The sequence below is a fragment of the Anolis sagrei genome, chromosome 2, assembly GCF_037176765.1.
Source record: "Anolis sagrei isolate rAnoSag1 chromosome 2, rAnoSag1.mat, whole genome shotgun sequence".
NCBI classification, from domain to species: Eukaryota; Metazoa; Chordata; class Lepidosauria; order Squamata; family Dactyloidae; genus Anolis; species Anolis sagrei.
Window position 1 is genome coordinate 129,094,636 of NC_090022.1, and position 12,269 is coordinate 129,106,904.

General features: G+C 43.0%; 1 protein-coding gene across 12 annotated transcripts in view; it reads right to left on the minus strand.

The window, feature by feature from the left end:
• The window catches only part of RBFOX3 (RNA binding fox-1 homolog 3), a 473,759-nt gene that overhangs the window by 17,368 nt on the left and 444,122 nt on the right, over window positions 1–12,269 (minus strand). For 10 of the 12 annotated variants that reach the window (XM_060764349.2, XM_060764354.2, XM_060764355.2 and 7 more), the window contains 2 exons: window positions 2,159–2,413; window positions 278–418 (listed from right to left, as the gene is read on the minus strand). In XM_060764349.2, the coding sequence (XP_060620332.1) occupies window positions 278–418; window positions 2,159–2,413 (396 nt within the window). The remainder of the gene's footprint in view (window positions 1–277; window positions 419–2,158; window positions 2,414–12,269) is intronic. The other 2 variants (XM_060764348.2, XM_060764351.2) reach the window with 1 other exon arrangement.

A 12,269-nucleotide genomic window follows, 5' to 3' on the forward strand; every position in this document is an offset into this window, starting at 1 on the left:
CTTTTGTCAGCTCAGATTAGTAATACAAACACCCCCAGAATTCTGATCCAACAGGAGGGATCAACACAGTGGCATTTTTGTGGAGAAAGAGCACAAAGGCCGCAGAAGGTGGAGGTGTCTCTGGAGGCAAGCTTGACAACAGCATTCAATCCCAGGAGCATTAATTCTGTCTTCTGTCACTATCTGGGTCCTGATTCCTTTCAGGGAGGCCCAGTGCACGTGTGTGTGTATGTGTACATGTGTGCGTGTGCAAGCAGAGGGGAGGTTATCAACTCACCCCAAACATTTGCCGCAGGTCAGGGTCCCGGAAGCGGAAGGGGATGTTGGAGACGTGTAATCGCTTTGGCTGCTGCTTGTCAGAACCACTCTCTGCTGGGTGTAGCGTCTGGTTGTCTGTCTGTGCCGCTTCATCTGTCTGCTGATGGGGTGGGGGAGGAGGAAGTAAAGGGTAACCACACTGTGACTCCAGCCCCATGGCAAGCTGCTTGCACATTTGCAGAGTTATCACTGCCCCTGGCAAAAGGGCAGATGGTGGGGGCACTGTGAACTACTGCAAGTGTACCAAAGCATGGCTGTATGTGTGAGGCTTTTGCTTGGAGCTAAGATGTCTTGTCACCATGAACCTTGTAGTGTGGGGTTCTAGTGACCTTTGTTTGCCTCCTTCTCTCAACCTCCCTCCTGGAAGGTTGACCACTTGGAGAGACTTCCCACTCTCCTCATTCAACTACTCATTCATTCCAGCTCATGTTCCCTATTGCCCTTTCCTTGCATTCATTTTCTTTGGGCTCCCATTATCTGCATGAATTTAGGCAAAGAACTGCATGTAAGTCTTTGGGCTACATTTACCCATCCCTCCTTTTCCCCCCTTCAGGTCAGGAGCAACTTAACAAACTGCAAGTTGCTTCTGGTGTGAGAGAATTGGCCATCTGCAAGGACATTACCCAGGGGATGCCCAGATGCGTTACCATTCTGTGGGAGGCTTATCTCAAGTCCCCACATGAGAAGCTGGAGCTGATAGATGGGAACTCAGCCTGCTCCCAGGATTCAAACCGCCAACCTTTTGGTCAGCAGTCCTGCCGGCACAAGGGTTTAACCCACTGCACCACCAGGGGCTCCCCTCCTTTAGGACAGCAATTTATACATAGAGATGAACGGACTGCTGCAGTTGCCAACTCTCACTGGCATACAGAGAGTACAGACCAATGCGGACTGGGATTTTGACTCAGGCTGTCCCCTGTTTTCATCTCACTTAGTCCATTAATAAACTGTCTGGTCTTAGGAAAGCCATTCTAGCCTAAATCTGTCTAGCTACAAAATGAGGGAATTAGAAGTGAGGATTCCTAGGATTGCTGGGCATGGGTGTTTGAGAGAGGGGGAGAAAACCTGGGGCAGACACTTTCACAGGTAGTGGGGGCTAGTCTGAGCCCAGGCATGCCTGTGGGCCTGTGTGGTACAGCCATGTGGGGAGACAGGGCTCTCTCTCCCAGCCGTGGGGTGGCAAGGAGCCAGCCTGGCACTCAGGGACGAAAGAACGGCTGGAAACTGCTCACTCAGCACTTCATCGCGGAGCTGCATTACAACCACATCATTGGCACGATGGGATTGGCAGGCGGCCAAGCAGGTAGATTACAAGTGATTAGGGACATGAAGAGAGCCAGGAAACTTAAGCATTGAGCCACAAATACCCATGGGGGCCAGCAGGGGGTTGGAAATGCCTTGGTGTGCTTGCCTCCTGCCGCAGACTTTGAGCCTCTGGTCAAACGTGCAACAGGGTAAAGCAAACTAGGAGGAAGTGGGTTGATCCTCTGCAAACCTTGCGCATCTCCCCCATTTTGCCACCCAAAATATATTTATGGGCGTCTCATGCAATTTTGTACATGCACCCCTACACCTGCAACTTCTATTCTGCATTCTTGTAAACAACTTCCCCCTTACTTTCCTTGCAAAGATTGGGAAAATCACTCTTTTCAACTACAACTCCCACAATTCCCTAATAGGACAACTAAAATGGGAATTGAAGCCTGAAACTGCCCCCCCCCCCCCAGCCCTGCCTAATTGTCTGCTTTAACCAGCCCTTATCCCACAACACCCACCCTGCCCCCTAAACTGACACATTCCCTTTACATTGACAGTTTCTGTATTGACTCCCCTCCCGTACCGGTACTGTCTGTGTGCCTGCTATGGACTGCGTGCTGGCATCGGTGCCGGGCTGTTCAGGGTGGCTCTGTGCTGGCGTGTAGAGAGTCAAGGCATGCTCAGGTACTGTGCTCTGCCCTGAGTAGTCCTGTGCCGGGTGTGGATGTGGCGGAGGAGCATACTCTGCAGGGATGCCATTCTGGGGAGGCGGTGGGTATGTGGCCGGGGGATAGGGCTGGGCCATCGCGTCAGGAGGAGCCGTGGCGTCCTGGTTGCCCTGCAGAGACACAATAGGAGAAATGCGCTTAACCTTGATAATCCATATAAGTCAACACGATAGGACATGAATGTGACCATCTCTAGATGAATTACCAACACAGGAACCTACTCAATGTCATTCAGATAATGACAATCGCAAAACTTGAGAAAGTCCTTTTTGCTTGACTTAGACTAAAATCGGAATAATTCATGCTATCATATTGTACAGTAAAGAAAGCTGTCAGGAAGAAAATAAATGTGTGCAATAGGACAGGTCTACAAAGACTGTTAAAATACCTATAAATGGGTCTTAGAGCAAATTAAGCCTGAATTATCTCTAGAAACCAAGATGACTAAACGGAAACCATTGTACTTGGAACATATCAACAGAAGATGTGACTCACTGGAAAATTGATAATAGTTGGTAAAGTGGAAGGCAATAGGAAAAACAGGCAAATTACATTATGGGTGTATTGATTCAATCAAGGAAGGCAGGGTTCAGGGTTTGCAAGACCTGAGCAGGTCAGTTGATGACCAGGACTCTTGGAGGTTTCTCATTCATAAGGTGGCCATAAGTCAAATATCAACTTAAGTTCCAGAATCCCCCAGCCAGCCTGACCACTGTCTGGCTGAGGAAATAACTTTTACAAGCTCTAGTAATCATCTCTTTACAGCAAACTGTAACTGAAGATGTGTCTCATTTACCACAGACAGTGAAGAGTTGACCCAATCAATGCAAATTCTGCATTGTTTCTACCTGTGGATCAAAATTGGGGTGGATGTAAAAGCACAATCTTGGGAGGTGTACATGTATCTACTCTGGGTTTTGGTAAATTTGATTTAAATCTTTTGACAACTGCTGGGAGAATTAAAGTGACAAAACAACATGGCAAGTCTAGGCAAGCAGATTGCTTAGTTGGGAACAAAAGGATTACATGTTGTGAGGGACAATCAAATCCTAGATTGAATTGTATTAGTTAGTCCCAGATAGACCCATTGAATCATTTGCAAATAATGAGCCAACACAACGGTGAATCCCATGTTAAGACAAGCAACATGATTTAGGCTGTTACTTCTTCACCCTGAAAGGCCTCCCAAGTAATTGTGAAGTTTTTTGTTTCTACGTCTTTATTTCTATGTTCAGACTACAAGCCTAGTCTGTTAAAAAAAGGAGGCTGGTATTCTTAAGAAGCCAAATCCCGTACCCAATGCCTGCCTCTTTGCTGCAATGCAAGGCACATAGGTAGCTGTGGGCCAGAAGGTCTTCCTTGGGAAGTAGGCTGGGAATAATTTTGCCTAGGTGTTTCCTGCAGGTTCAATCTTCTGCCACCAAGGAAGGCAAAACAAACAAATATTTCATGCATTTCACAGATACCTTATGGCATTTCTAAAAAGGGCATCCACTGTGAAATATACAATTCAATTTAATATAAACTTTAAAATAAGACCACACTTCAATTTTTCAAAGAATTTAAGAATGAATCAGTTTAAACAAGTCAAATCCAAAAACGAAACCACCAAAAGCAGACTATATTCCAAAGAAGGGGCATATTGTGATGGAGAAAGGAATAGGGCTGTTTGTAGTAGCAGGATATTTTTATTCCATTTGATGATGGATCAAGTAAGTTGGGCAGGGGAAGGCAGAAGGATCATTTCAACAACACTGGCTCGCCGAAGGGACTTGGGGCGGCTTACATAGGGCCAAGCCCAAGTCAACATACAATTAAAAACAGAAGAATAAAATATTAAAACAACATAAGAACAGCATCATCATAAACAATAATAAACAAAACATCATAAGCAGCAACAGAGATACCTCTAGTCTCATTTTTGGGGGAGAGGGATCAGTGTGGAAACAAGTTAGAGGATAGGCTGGTCAAAAAGGTGGATAGAACGTATAGTAGCATAGGAACAGAGCAATTATAACAGGTGGGAATTTTGACAAGCAAGGGATGAATTTTTAATCCAGGTCTAGAGTGACTGAGGTGAATGGAAGGAGTGGGTGGGAGTATTTGTATAACATTAGTTTGCTCCAGGAAGCCAGGACTCATGCATGCCAAGGCCTAGGGAGCATCGTTGGCTGTTCAAAGCATCAAAGGTCTGCCCACTTTGCAGAACAGGGCAGACTGGAGGGTTCAGAAACTTGGGAAGCCACACTTTTCTTCTGGTGTGCCATATGTAGTTGTGGGCCGCATTTTGCCCAACTGTGCCAAAATGAACTCTCTCGACCAAAATGCCACCTTTTTCTGAAATGCCAGGTTTGCTAGGCTGCAAGGTTATAACTAAAGCAATCTTTACCTTGAAATGTGGATGGCAGCCATGCACACCTGACCCTTGGATCATGATATCATTTCACTCAGTATGTTTCCTGGCAGCCAGTACAAATACACGGAAATGTGTACATTGCAACTACTATCAGGAGAGGGAGTGTGTGTGTGTGTGTGGGGGGGGGGGGGCAGAATGCAAAATGAAGGCACTGTCCCTGCAAACCAAATTGTACCCCCTCACCCTTTCCCCAAATTCCTAGCATGTTAAGTTGAGCATTCAGAAATAGTTTAAGTATATAAAGAAAAGGGGCTGGCAAAGTAACTATGAGCACACAAACACAGCAAATAGAAGGATTCTAATCATGAACACTTCAAAATTTCATTCTCTGTAGTGCTAGAAATTTGGAAATTGAGCAATGCTCTTGCTCTGCCCCTCTTGCCACACACCTAACCATTTTCCTTCTTTTGGTTCCCAGCAGGGACCAAATCTAATTACATTACCTTGAAATGAAATAAAAACCCCATAAACCCAATTTCTTTAAAACCACCAGATTCATTGTGTTGCCATCAATATTTTAAAGAGAATGTCTTGATTTGAGATGGAAGGGGATAGGGTTTGTCATGGTTTAGGGTGCTTCCCAATGATTATTTTGTTTAGGTTACCAGTCTGCCTCAGTCATAGAAGGTCCTTAGTCTTTCATTTGTAACCCTCACACCTTTCCTCCACCATTTCACTCTTCTGTTTGTTTGTTTTTTTTTTTAAAAAAACAGTCAATGAAACTTCATTCAGGAATAGTTATACTACAGAAATGCACAATGCACTGGGAGTCCTCCTTATGGAAAACAATTCCAATAGGAAGGACAGAACAACTTTACAGTTTACTTGTTGGGGTCCACTTGCCACATACTGACTGCAATCTTCTATCATATCAGTATTATGCAACCCCTTACAGAACAAGAGTATTGTATAGCACATCCTCAGGAATGTTCATGCTTGGATAATCCTTGCTCAATGCACAACAATAGGGCATAGATGCATATGGATGTATCCTTTTTGCATCTGTTGTTCATTCACAACTGTGCAATGTGCCCATTTGTGCATCAACACGCACAATTTGGCTTCTGCTGCCAATGCAGGGTCATTGCATAATTTCAAAATAAAATCTCCACATATGCAAAGCTTGTCTCCATAACACAGTGGTTCTCAACCTTTGTTTTGACTAGGGACCACTTGACGAGGGAGTACTTAGACCAGGGACCACTCTCTAACATTACTACCAAAAGGGTGATTACTCAGTTTTTGGTCAACTTTCGTTTGGTTGGGGTGCTGATTCAGAAAATTGCATTGGATAGACCACATCAGGTCTAGTTTCTGATATAGAACATATGACATAGTCAATGACAGGGAAGGAGTGAAGGTGGCGTGGAAGGCACAGAAATGAATTAAATTAAATTAAATTAATAAACAAAGAGGAAGGAGGCTGGCGAACCAGATTTTTGTCCTCATGGCCCACTGGGGGTCTGAGGCCCACAGGTTAAGAACCATTGCCATAACTCAATGCTGGCTGTTGTGTCAAACTAATGTTGTTGGAACTAAAGTTATTGGAATGAAGAGGAGGGAAGGTACTGTTGAGACTGCTACCATATTAGTGTTGTTTAGTGTTGCTTCTGCACTACGCTACTCAAATTTGTCAGAAATTGTACTAAAACTAAAAGTTTCACACAGTGCTGAACAAAGAAGCAGATTCACCAACACAGTCTTTATCAAGTAGATGATGTTTACTCTGAACTAAGTTCTCTCACCAAAATTCCTTTCCAGAAGCAATGAAAAAATAATCCTATTTGCAGGTTGTACAAAGGTGAAAAATGAGGCAAGCAAAGGTGATCAAGGGGCTGAAGCAACTTTCTGTGAGGAAACGCAGATTACAATATGACCTCCGGATCCATCCATGATTTCATTTATCTCTTCGGAATGACTCAATTGTATTCTTGAGGCAGGAGTACTTTATTTCAAGAGGGTCCGGTATTAACCATGGCTTCCATGCAAAATTCAGGAATATATTCTCCTGGATACAGTAGTCATACTGTTTAATGAATAGTGTGAAGGGCGCTATACCACCAAAAACCACTGGGCTGGTAATATGAGCAGGTGGGTGCCCATTCTGTTCACATCCTGCTTATAGACTTCTCATTGGAGCAAATTGATTGGTTGCTTTATTAAAATCTTTGTTAAGTGCAGATGATGGAAGAGTTGATTGTTAATGCTGCAAACTTTGTCCAGTTTGCCAATTTGACATGGATTTCAAGAGACAAACAAATAGAAGAATTTCTGGAATACCAGAAACCTTTTAAGGACTTTTCCAGCAATAAGGAACCTAATAATGCAATATTCTTTGGTTATTGTTACTAGTAATTTGAATCAGTTGAATTAAGTTAGATCTATAATGGCAGATTAGTATATAGTTTTTCTTTTTCATTATGAATAGCGTGGGGGGTGGTGAGAGTTCTTTTGCTTCTTGGTGAATAGTCAAGTCATATTTATTGTAATCGTTTACAACTGTTTTTAGCATAGTTTAGTATACTGTTGGGTTCAGCTATGAATTTATATGTAATATAAATGCATATTATGTATGTGTATGTATATGTTTATATATAATATAAATTTGTATTATATATGTACAGTTGTTCCCTCTCCTTTTCTCTTCCTTTTTGAATGTTGATTATTGTATTGTGAATTAATTTTGTCTGCATTGACATCAATGAATGAAATTGCAGGGGGGGGGGGGAAGCAAACTGGACTTGATAAGCCTTTGGTTTGATCCAACAAGAGTACTTTTATGGTCTTAGTTTATTGTTCCTTTTTAATCTATGCTGTGGGATTAATGATGAATAGTCTGTTAATTACCCCTTGAACAGCCTCTCTTAATTGTCTGTTTCTATTCCAGTAGGATAGAGGGCAGCTTTCTGTGCAAGAAATAAGTAATAATTTGCCCTCTTAGCCCAAAGGAACAGAAATTGACATCAGTCAATTAAAAGAGGCAATTCAAAGGGCAATTAACAAGCTATTCATCACCAATTTCCCCTGAACAAGATCCACAGAATAAAAAACAAAACAAAAACAAACTTCACTTGTAAACAGGAAACTTCATTAAGGCACCAGAGCCCAGCAAAGTCTCAATGGTGCTTACCTGTCCATGCTGGATTATTGCAGCCTCCCACTAGCCCTTGCTCAATCAGATCTGAAAAATCCTGGGAGGATACGGTAGAAAATATTAAACTACATTGAGTACCCAGTAAAATGTGTGTGAGCAAAATACAGAACACTAACTTGAAAACATTAGTGTGGACACAATATAACGGCTTGAAGAAGAATTCTAAGATCCCTCCCCCAGATAATGTCAAACCACACAACTGTTTTAACTAAAATGTGCCTGCTATTTTTTCCTATTTTAAAATAATAGCGTGAATATTCTTAATGAACACTTCTACTATTTTAACATGTTTGAATTGCTGTTCTCTTCAAGTTTTCCCTAAATAAAACATCGTCTAAGGTTGTGTGTGTGTGTGTGTGTATGTGCCTTCAAGCTTCCTGTCAACTTACGGTGACCTGATGAATTCCATAGAGGCTTCTTAGGCAAGGAATGCTCAGAGGTGGTTTTGCCATTTCCTTCCTCTGAAATATAGCCTACAGCACCTAAAGATTACTAGATTATTATAAAATCTTTTGTCAGCACTAAGCTTTAAATTTCGCTTGGTTCTCAGATAATACTTCTGAGGAAGGCGAACAGCAAACCTGAAAAGAGCCCAATATTTCATTTATTCAATTTAATTTTTTTATCCCCTCTCACTATCCAAGGTCCCCAAGGCAAAGTAGATCAGATAAAAGCTGAAGAAGAACATATTTTAAAAACAAGCCAAAACTCAGTTTTAAACACACACACACACACACACACCTTGAACACAGTTACAAAAGCTAAAATTAGTACAAGGGATCAAAGGCCATACAAAACTGTACAGCCTTGACTGCCAACCAGAAGCTCAAGGGGGATTGGGCCAGGCTGGCTTCTGGGGGGTGCGAGTGGGTTCACAAATGAGGTGCCGTTCTTCAGATAAGATGATATGTAATATACCATGAGGCATAAGGGAGAAGACAGCACATTACTTTTAGCATAGGCAGTTCCCTTTGTGCTAATCAGGGATCTTGAATGAACTAGATAGGTATATCTATGAGTAAGAAAGATAGAAGGGCAATCATATTTATTATGCGCCACCACAATCCATTTAAGTTATCCTAGTGTGCTACCAGCTCAGGGCCAGGCTTGAATGAAAGTGTTTTAGTGAAGCTGGATAAGCGCTTGATCCACAAGGGCACTGCTTCTTAAACTGGGTACTAACCTCAAATGGGGTCCCCTTAGCTCAGTGGTTCCCAACCTGTGGGACGCGAAACCTAAAATAAGGTCTGCAGCTCTAGATTATTAAATATGGTTTCCTATGGGCAAGCAGATGGAGACTACTGGATGGCATATGTTCTGTATTAGAAACTAGAGCTGATGTGGTCTATCCAATACAATTTTTTGAATCAGCACCCCAAATAACCAAACCAAATCTAAAGTTGACAAAAATTGATTCGTATCCCTTTTGGTACTAATGTTGGAGAGTGGTCCTTGGTCAAAGTGGTCCCCTGTTAAAAAAAAAAGGGTAGGGAACCACTGCTTTAGCTCAATGCTGGGGTCATGGAAAATTTGGCAACAGTAAAAAGTTGGGTTGTTGTAGGTTTTTTCGGGCTATATTTTATTTCTCGCACTTCTACCCCGCCCTTCTCAACCCCCGAGGTTGAGAAGGCCATGTTCTAGAGGCATTCTCTCCTGACGTTTGGCCTGCATCTATGGCAAGCATCTTCAGAGACAGTGAGGTATTGAGGTTACTGAATACCACCCATTTACACAAACCTGTTAAGAACAACATATGGTGTTCACAGTAGACTCTGCAAAAAATGCTTCAGAAAAAAAGGAAAATCAGCTTGCTTAGCAAGTCTTGCAAAGGCTGGTTTATTAGCAGTAAACATTTGATTTGTATACCTATTTTATATACCTATATACCCAAGGTAATGTAAAATTTTCTTGGGCAAAAAGGGATTGCGAGTGGAAAGTGGAAAGGAGGGGTCAGAACAAGAACACTGGAACAGGAAAGGTCCCACCTGATGTCTATACCTGTTGAGCTAATGGAGATGTCCACGAAACCCCACTTACTCTCTCCTGAAGAGAAAGAAGCCACCACCTAAAAATGAGCAAGTTGCCTTTAACCTCCCCACATCTCCAGGTTTGGATTGGTATTTGGGCATTAAAACATACACTGAAACCATGGCAAAATGATGCAAAATTGCTTTAAGCATCCTCTGCCTGTTGTGTGTTGGTGCAAGCAAATCAGCTTGTTCTTGGTGCCCACTCAACCTAATACACCAAGTAGAATACTGGTTTCCATGCCATACTGGGGGGTGGTATGATTATGCCCACCAGTCTGAGCAGGTCTGTTTGTTATGCAACCATATAATGCTTTTGCACATGAGCCCTAGTTTGGAAGAAAAGGCAGGATATAAATGAAATACTACTACTACTGCTACTAACACACATAAACATAAACATACACATACACATACACAAGATAACAGCAGAATCATATTCAGAGCCCTCTCCTTCTGCAAATACAATTTCATGCGCTCGCCCACAAACACAGTTTCACACCTCATTGCTTCCTTCTCCCCCTCCTCTCATTTGACACCATATCCCTTCCCTTGTGCTGACAAACAGCCACCAGTCCCTCTGCTAGGATCCCAAGCTCTGCTCTCAGATGCTTTATAGCCCTCACACAGAAGTGCCTCTCCCTCTCTCCCATTCTCTCTCCCAGGATGAAATACATCCTTAGTTCCTGGAGCTGAGACAGGCCCTTTAATTGTGTATGTGGTTAATTTATGACAAGGCAAGATCACAGTGGGACAGGCTTGGGCAGGGAAGCTTTCCTTGCTTAAAGAGAGCACCTTTCCATCCTGACTCAGTCCCCAGGCTGCTGTCAACTCCACAGTCAACCCCGGGAGACTAGACGGTGCAACAGAGCCTGCTCAACTGGGATGTGTTCTTTAAATGAAACACATTTAAGAAAGCATGGATAAAACCACTGCAAATAGCTCAGAGGTTGCTTGGTTGTTCTTGCATCATGTCAGCACACAAACTTCATGGAGGAATAGAGGGAAAGGGAGATAGATTTGCCAGTCAATCCATCTTCATCATGGGCTTATGGCACTACAGTATATTAGGCCATCTTGTATCAGATATGATTTACATTGGTTGGGGAGTTAGAGGAGCAAAATAGCAAGCCTTAGTATCCCTTTTTTGGTGTCTATGCTGGTCAAAGGCAGTTTTGATGTCCCCAAACATTTCTGCTTCCAAAATACTGTGTGAGAGAAAGAATTCCTCCCTGCCACAGCCAGAAAGTATGAACTCCTCAGTGAGAAAGGAGTAGCAGTAGCAAGGATGGATGTGACAGGGCCCTAATGTACTTCCTCTGAGACAATTTCTGAAGCAGTGCTTCTACAAGAGATGGAAGCCCTGCAGAGTGTTGGGGATCCATAGGAGATAGTTGTTTCCTTCTTTAGACTTGGATGACTTTCCCCAAAATGACTAGCAGTTGACCGGGCCTTCCCCTTTCATTCTGCCTGGGCTAAGATGTCAGGGAGACATGCCAGTTCCATCAACATGTACATCTGAGTAAAAGGATGTGGTCCTTCCACACAGACTCCCTTCACTTCAGTAAACTATATAAACCAGCTTTTCCCAGCTTGGCCATGCTGAAAAAAGTCACTCTTTCTGACTGCTGGAATGCTCATCCAGGAAATAGCACCTAGCAATAGAGACATCTCTCCACTCTCATGGGTTTCACACTCTCAGTTTTGATTACTCAGAAGTTTGAAATTCCACCTGTGCCTCCCAAAGATGGAGCTGCCATTCTCAGGAAGTGAGTGAGGGAACTGTTCAGAAGGTAGGAATATTTGTTTTGCTTGGTACTTCCCTTCCTTTGTCTAAGCAAAACAAGCACCCACAGTACAGAGGAAGAGCTGGCCCTGTACACCACTTCACTTACTGCGGATTTGGTTCCCCTTCTTGTGTTCTGTGAATGTGTGTTTCTTCTGAGTGAAAGTGAAGTACTGAGGGAAAGAGGAACATGCACCATGCAGTAAGAGGATGAGGAACTGGACCCACTACATAAGTAAAGTTGTGGGCATGCACTGGGACCACTCTTCCTCTTCTTCCTGTTTGCCATGTGTTTCTGATCTCCATGATATGGCTTTCTTTTGCCTGGGCAAAACAGACACATGAGCAATTCAGGAAGAAGAGGAGCTGGATCTGAGGAGTAAGTGAAGCCATGTGTGGGATCCTCTCCTTCTCTCACCCCAGAATCATCACAGGTACTCCCAAAATGCTCCAATTCCTCTCCCATCCCAAAATTTGTAATGTTTTCACTTTTGCAGAGCTGATGTGCCCCTAACCCCTGCAAAAGTGGAGGGATGAATGTTCAACAAAAAACCAGGTGAAATCATGTTGGAATTTCTCTGCC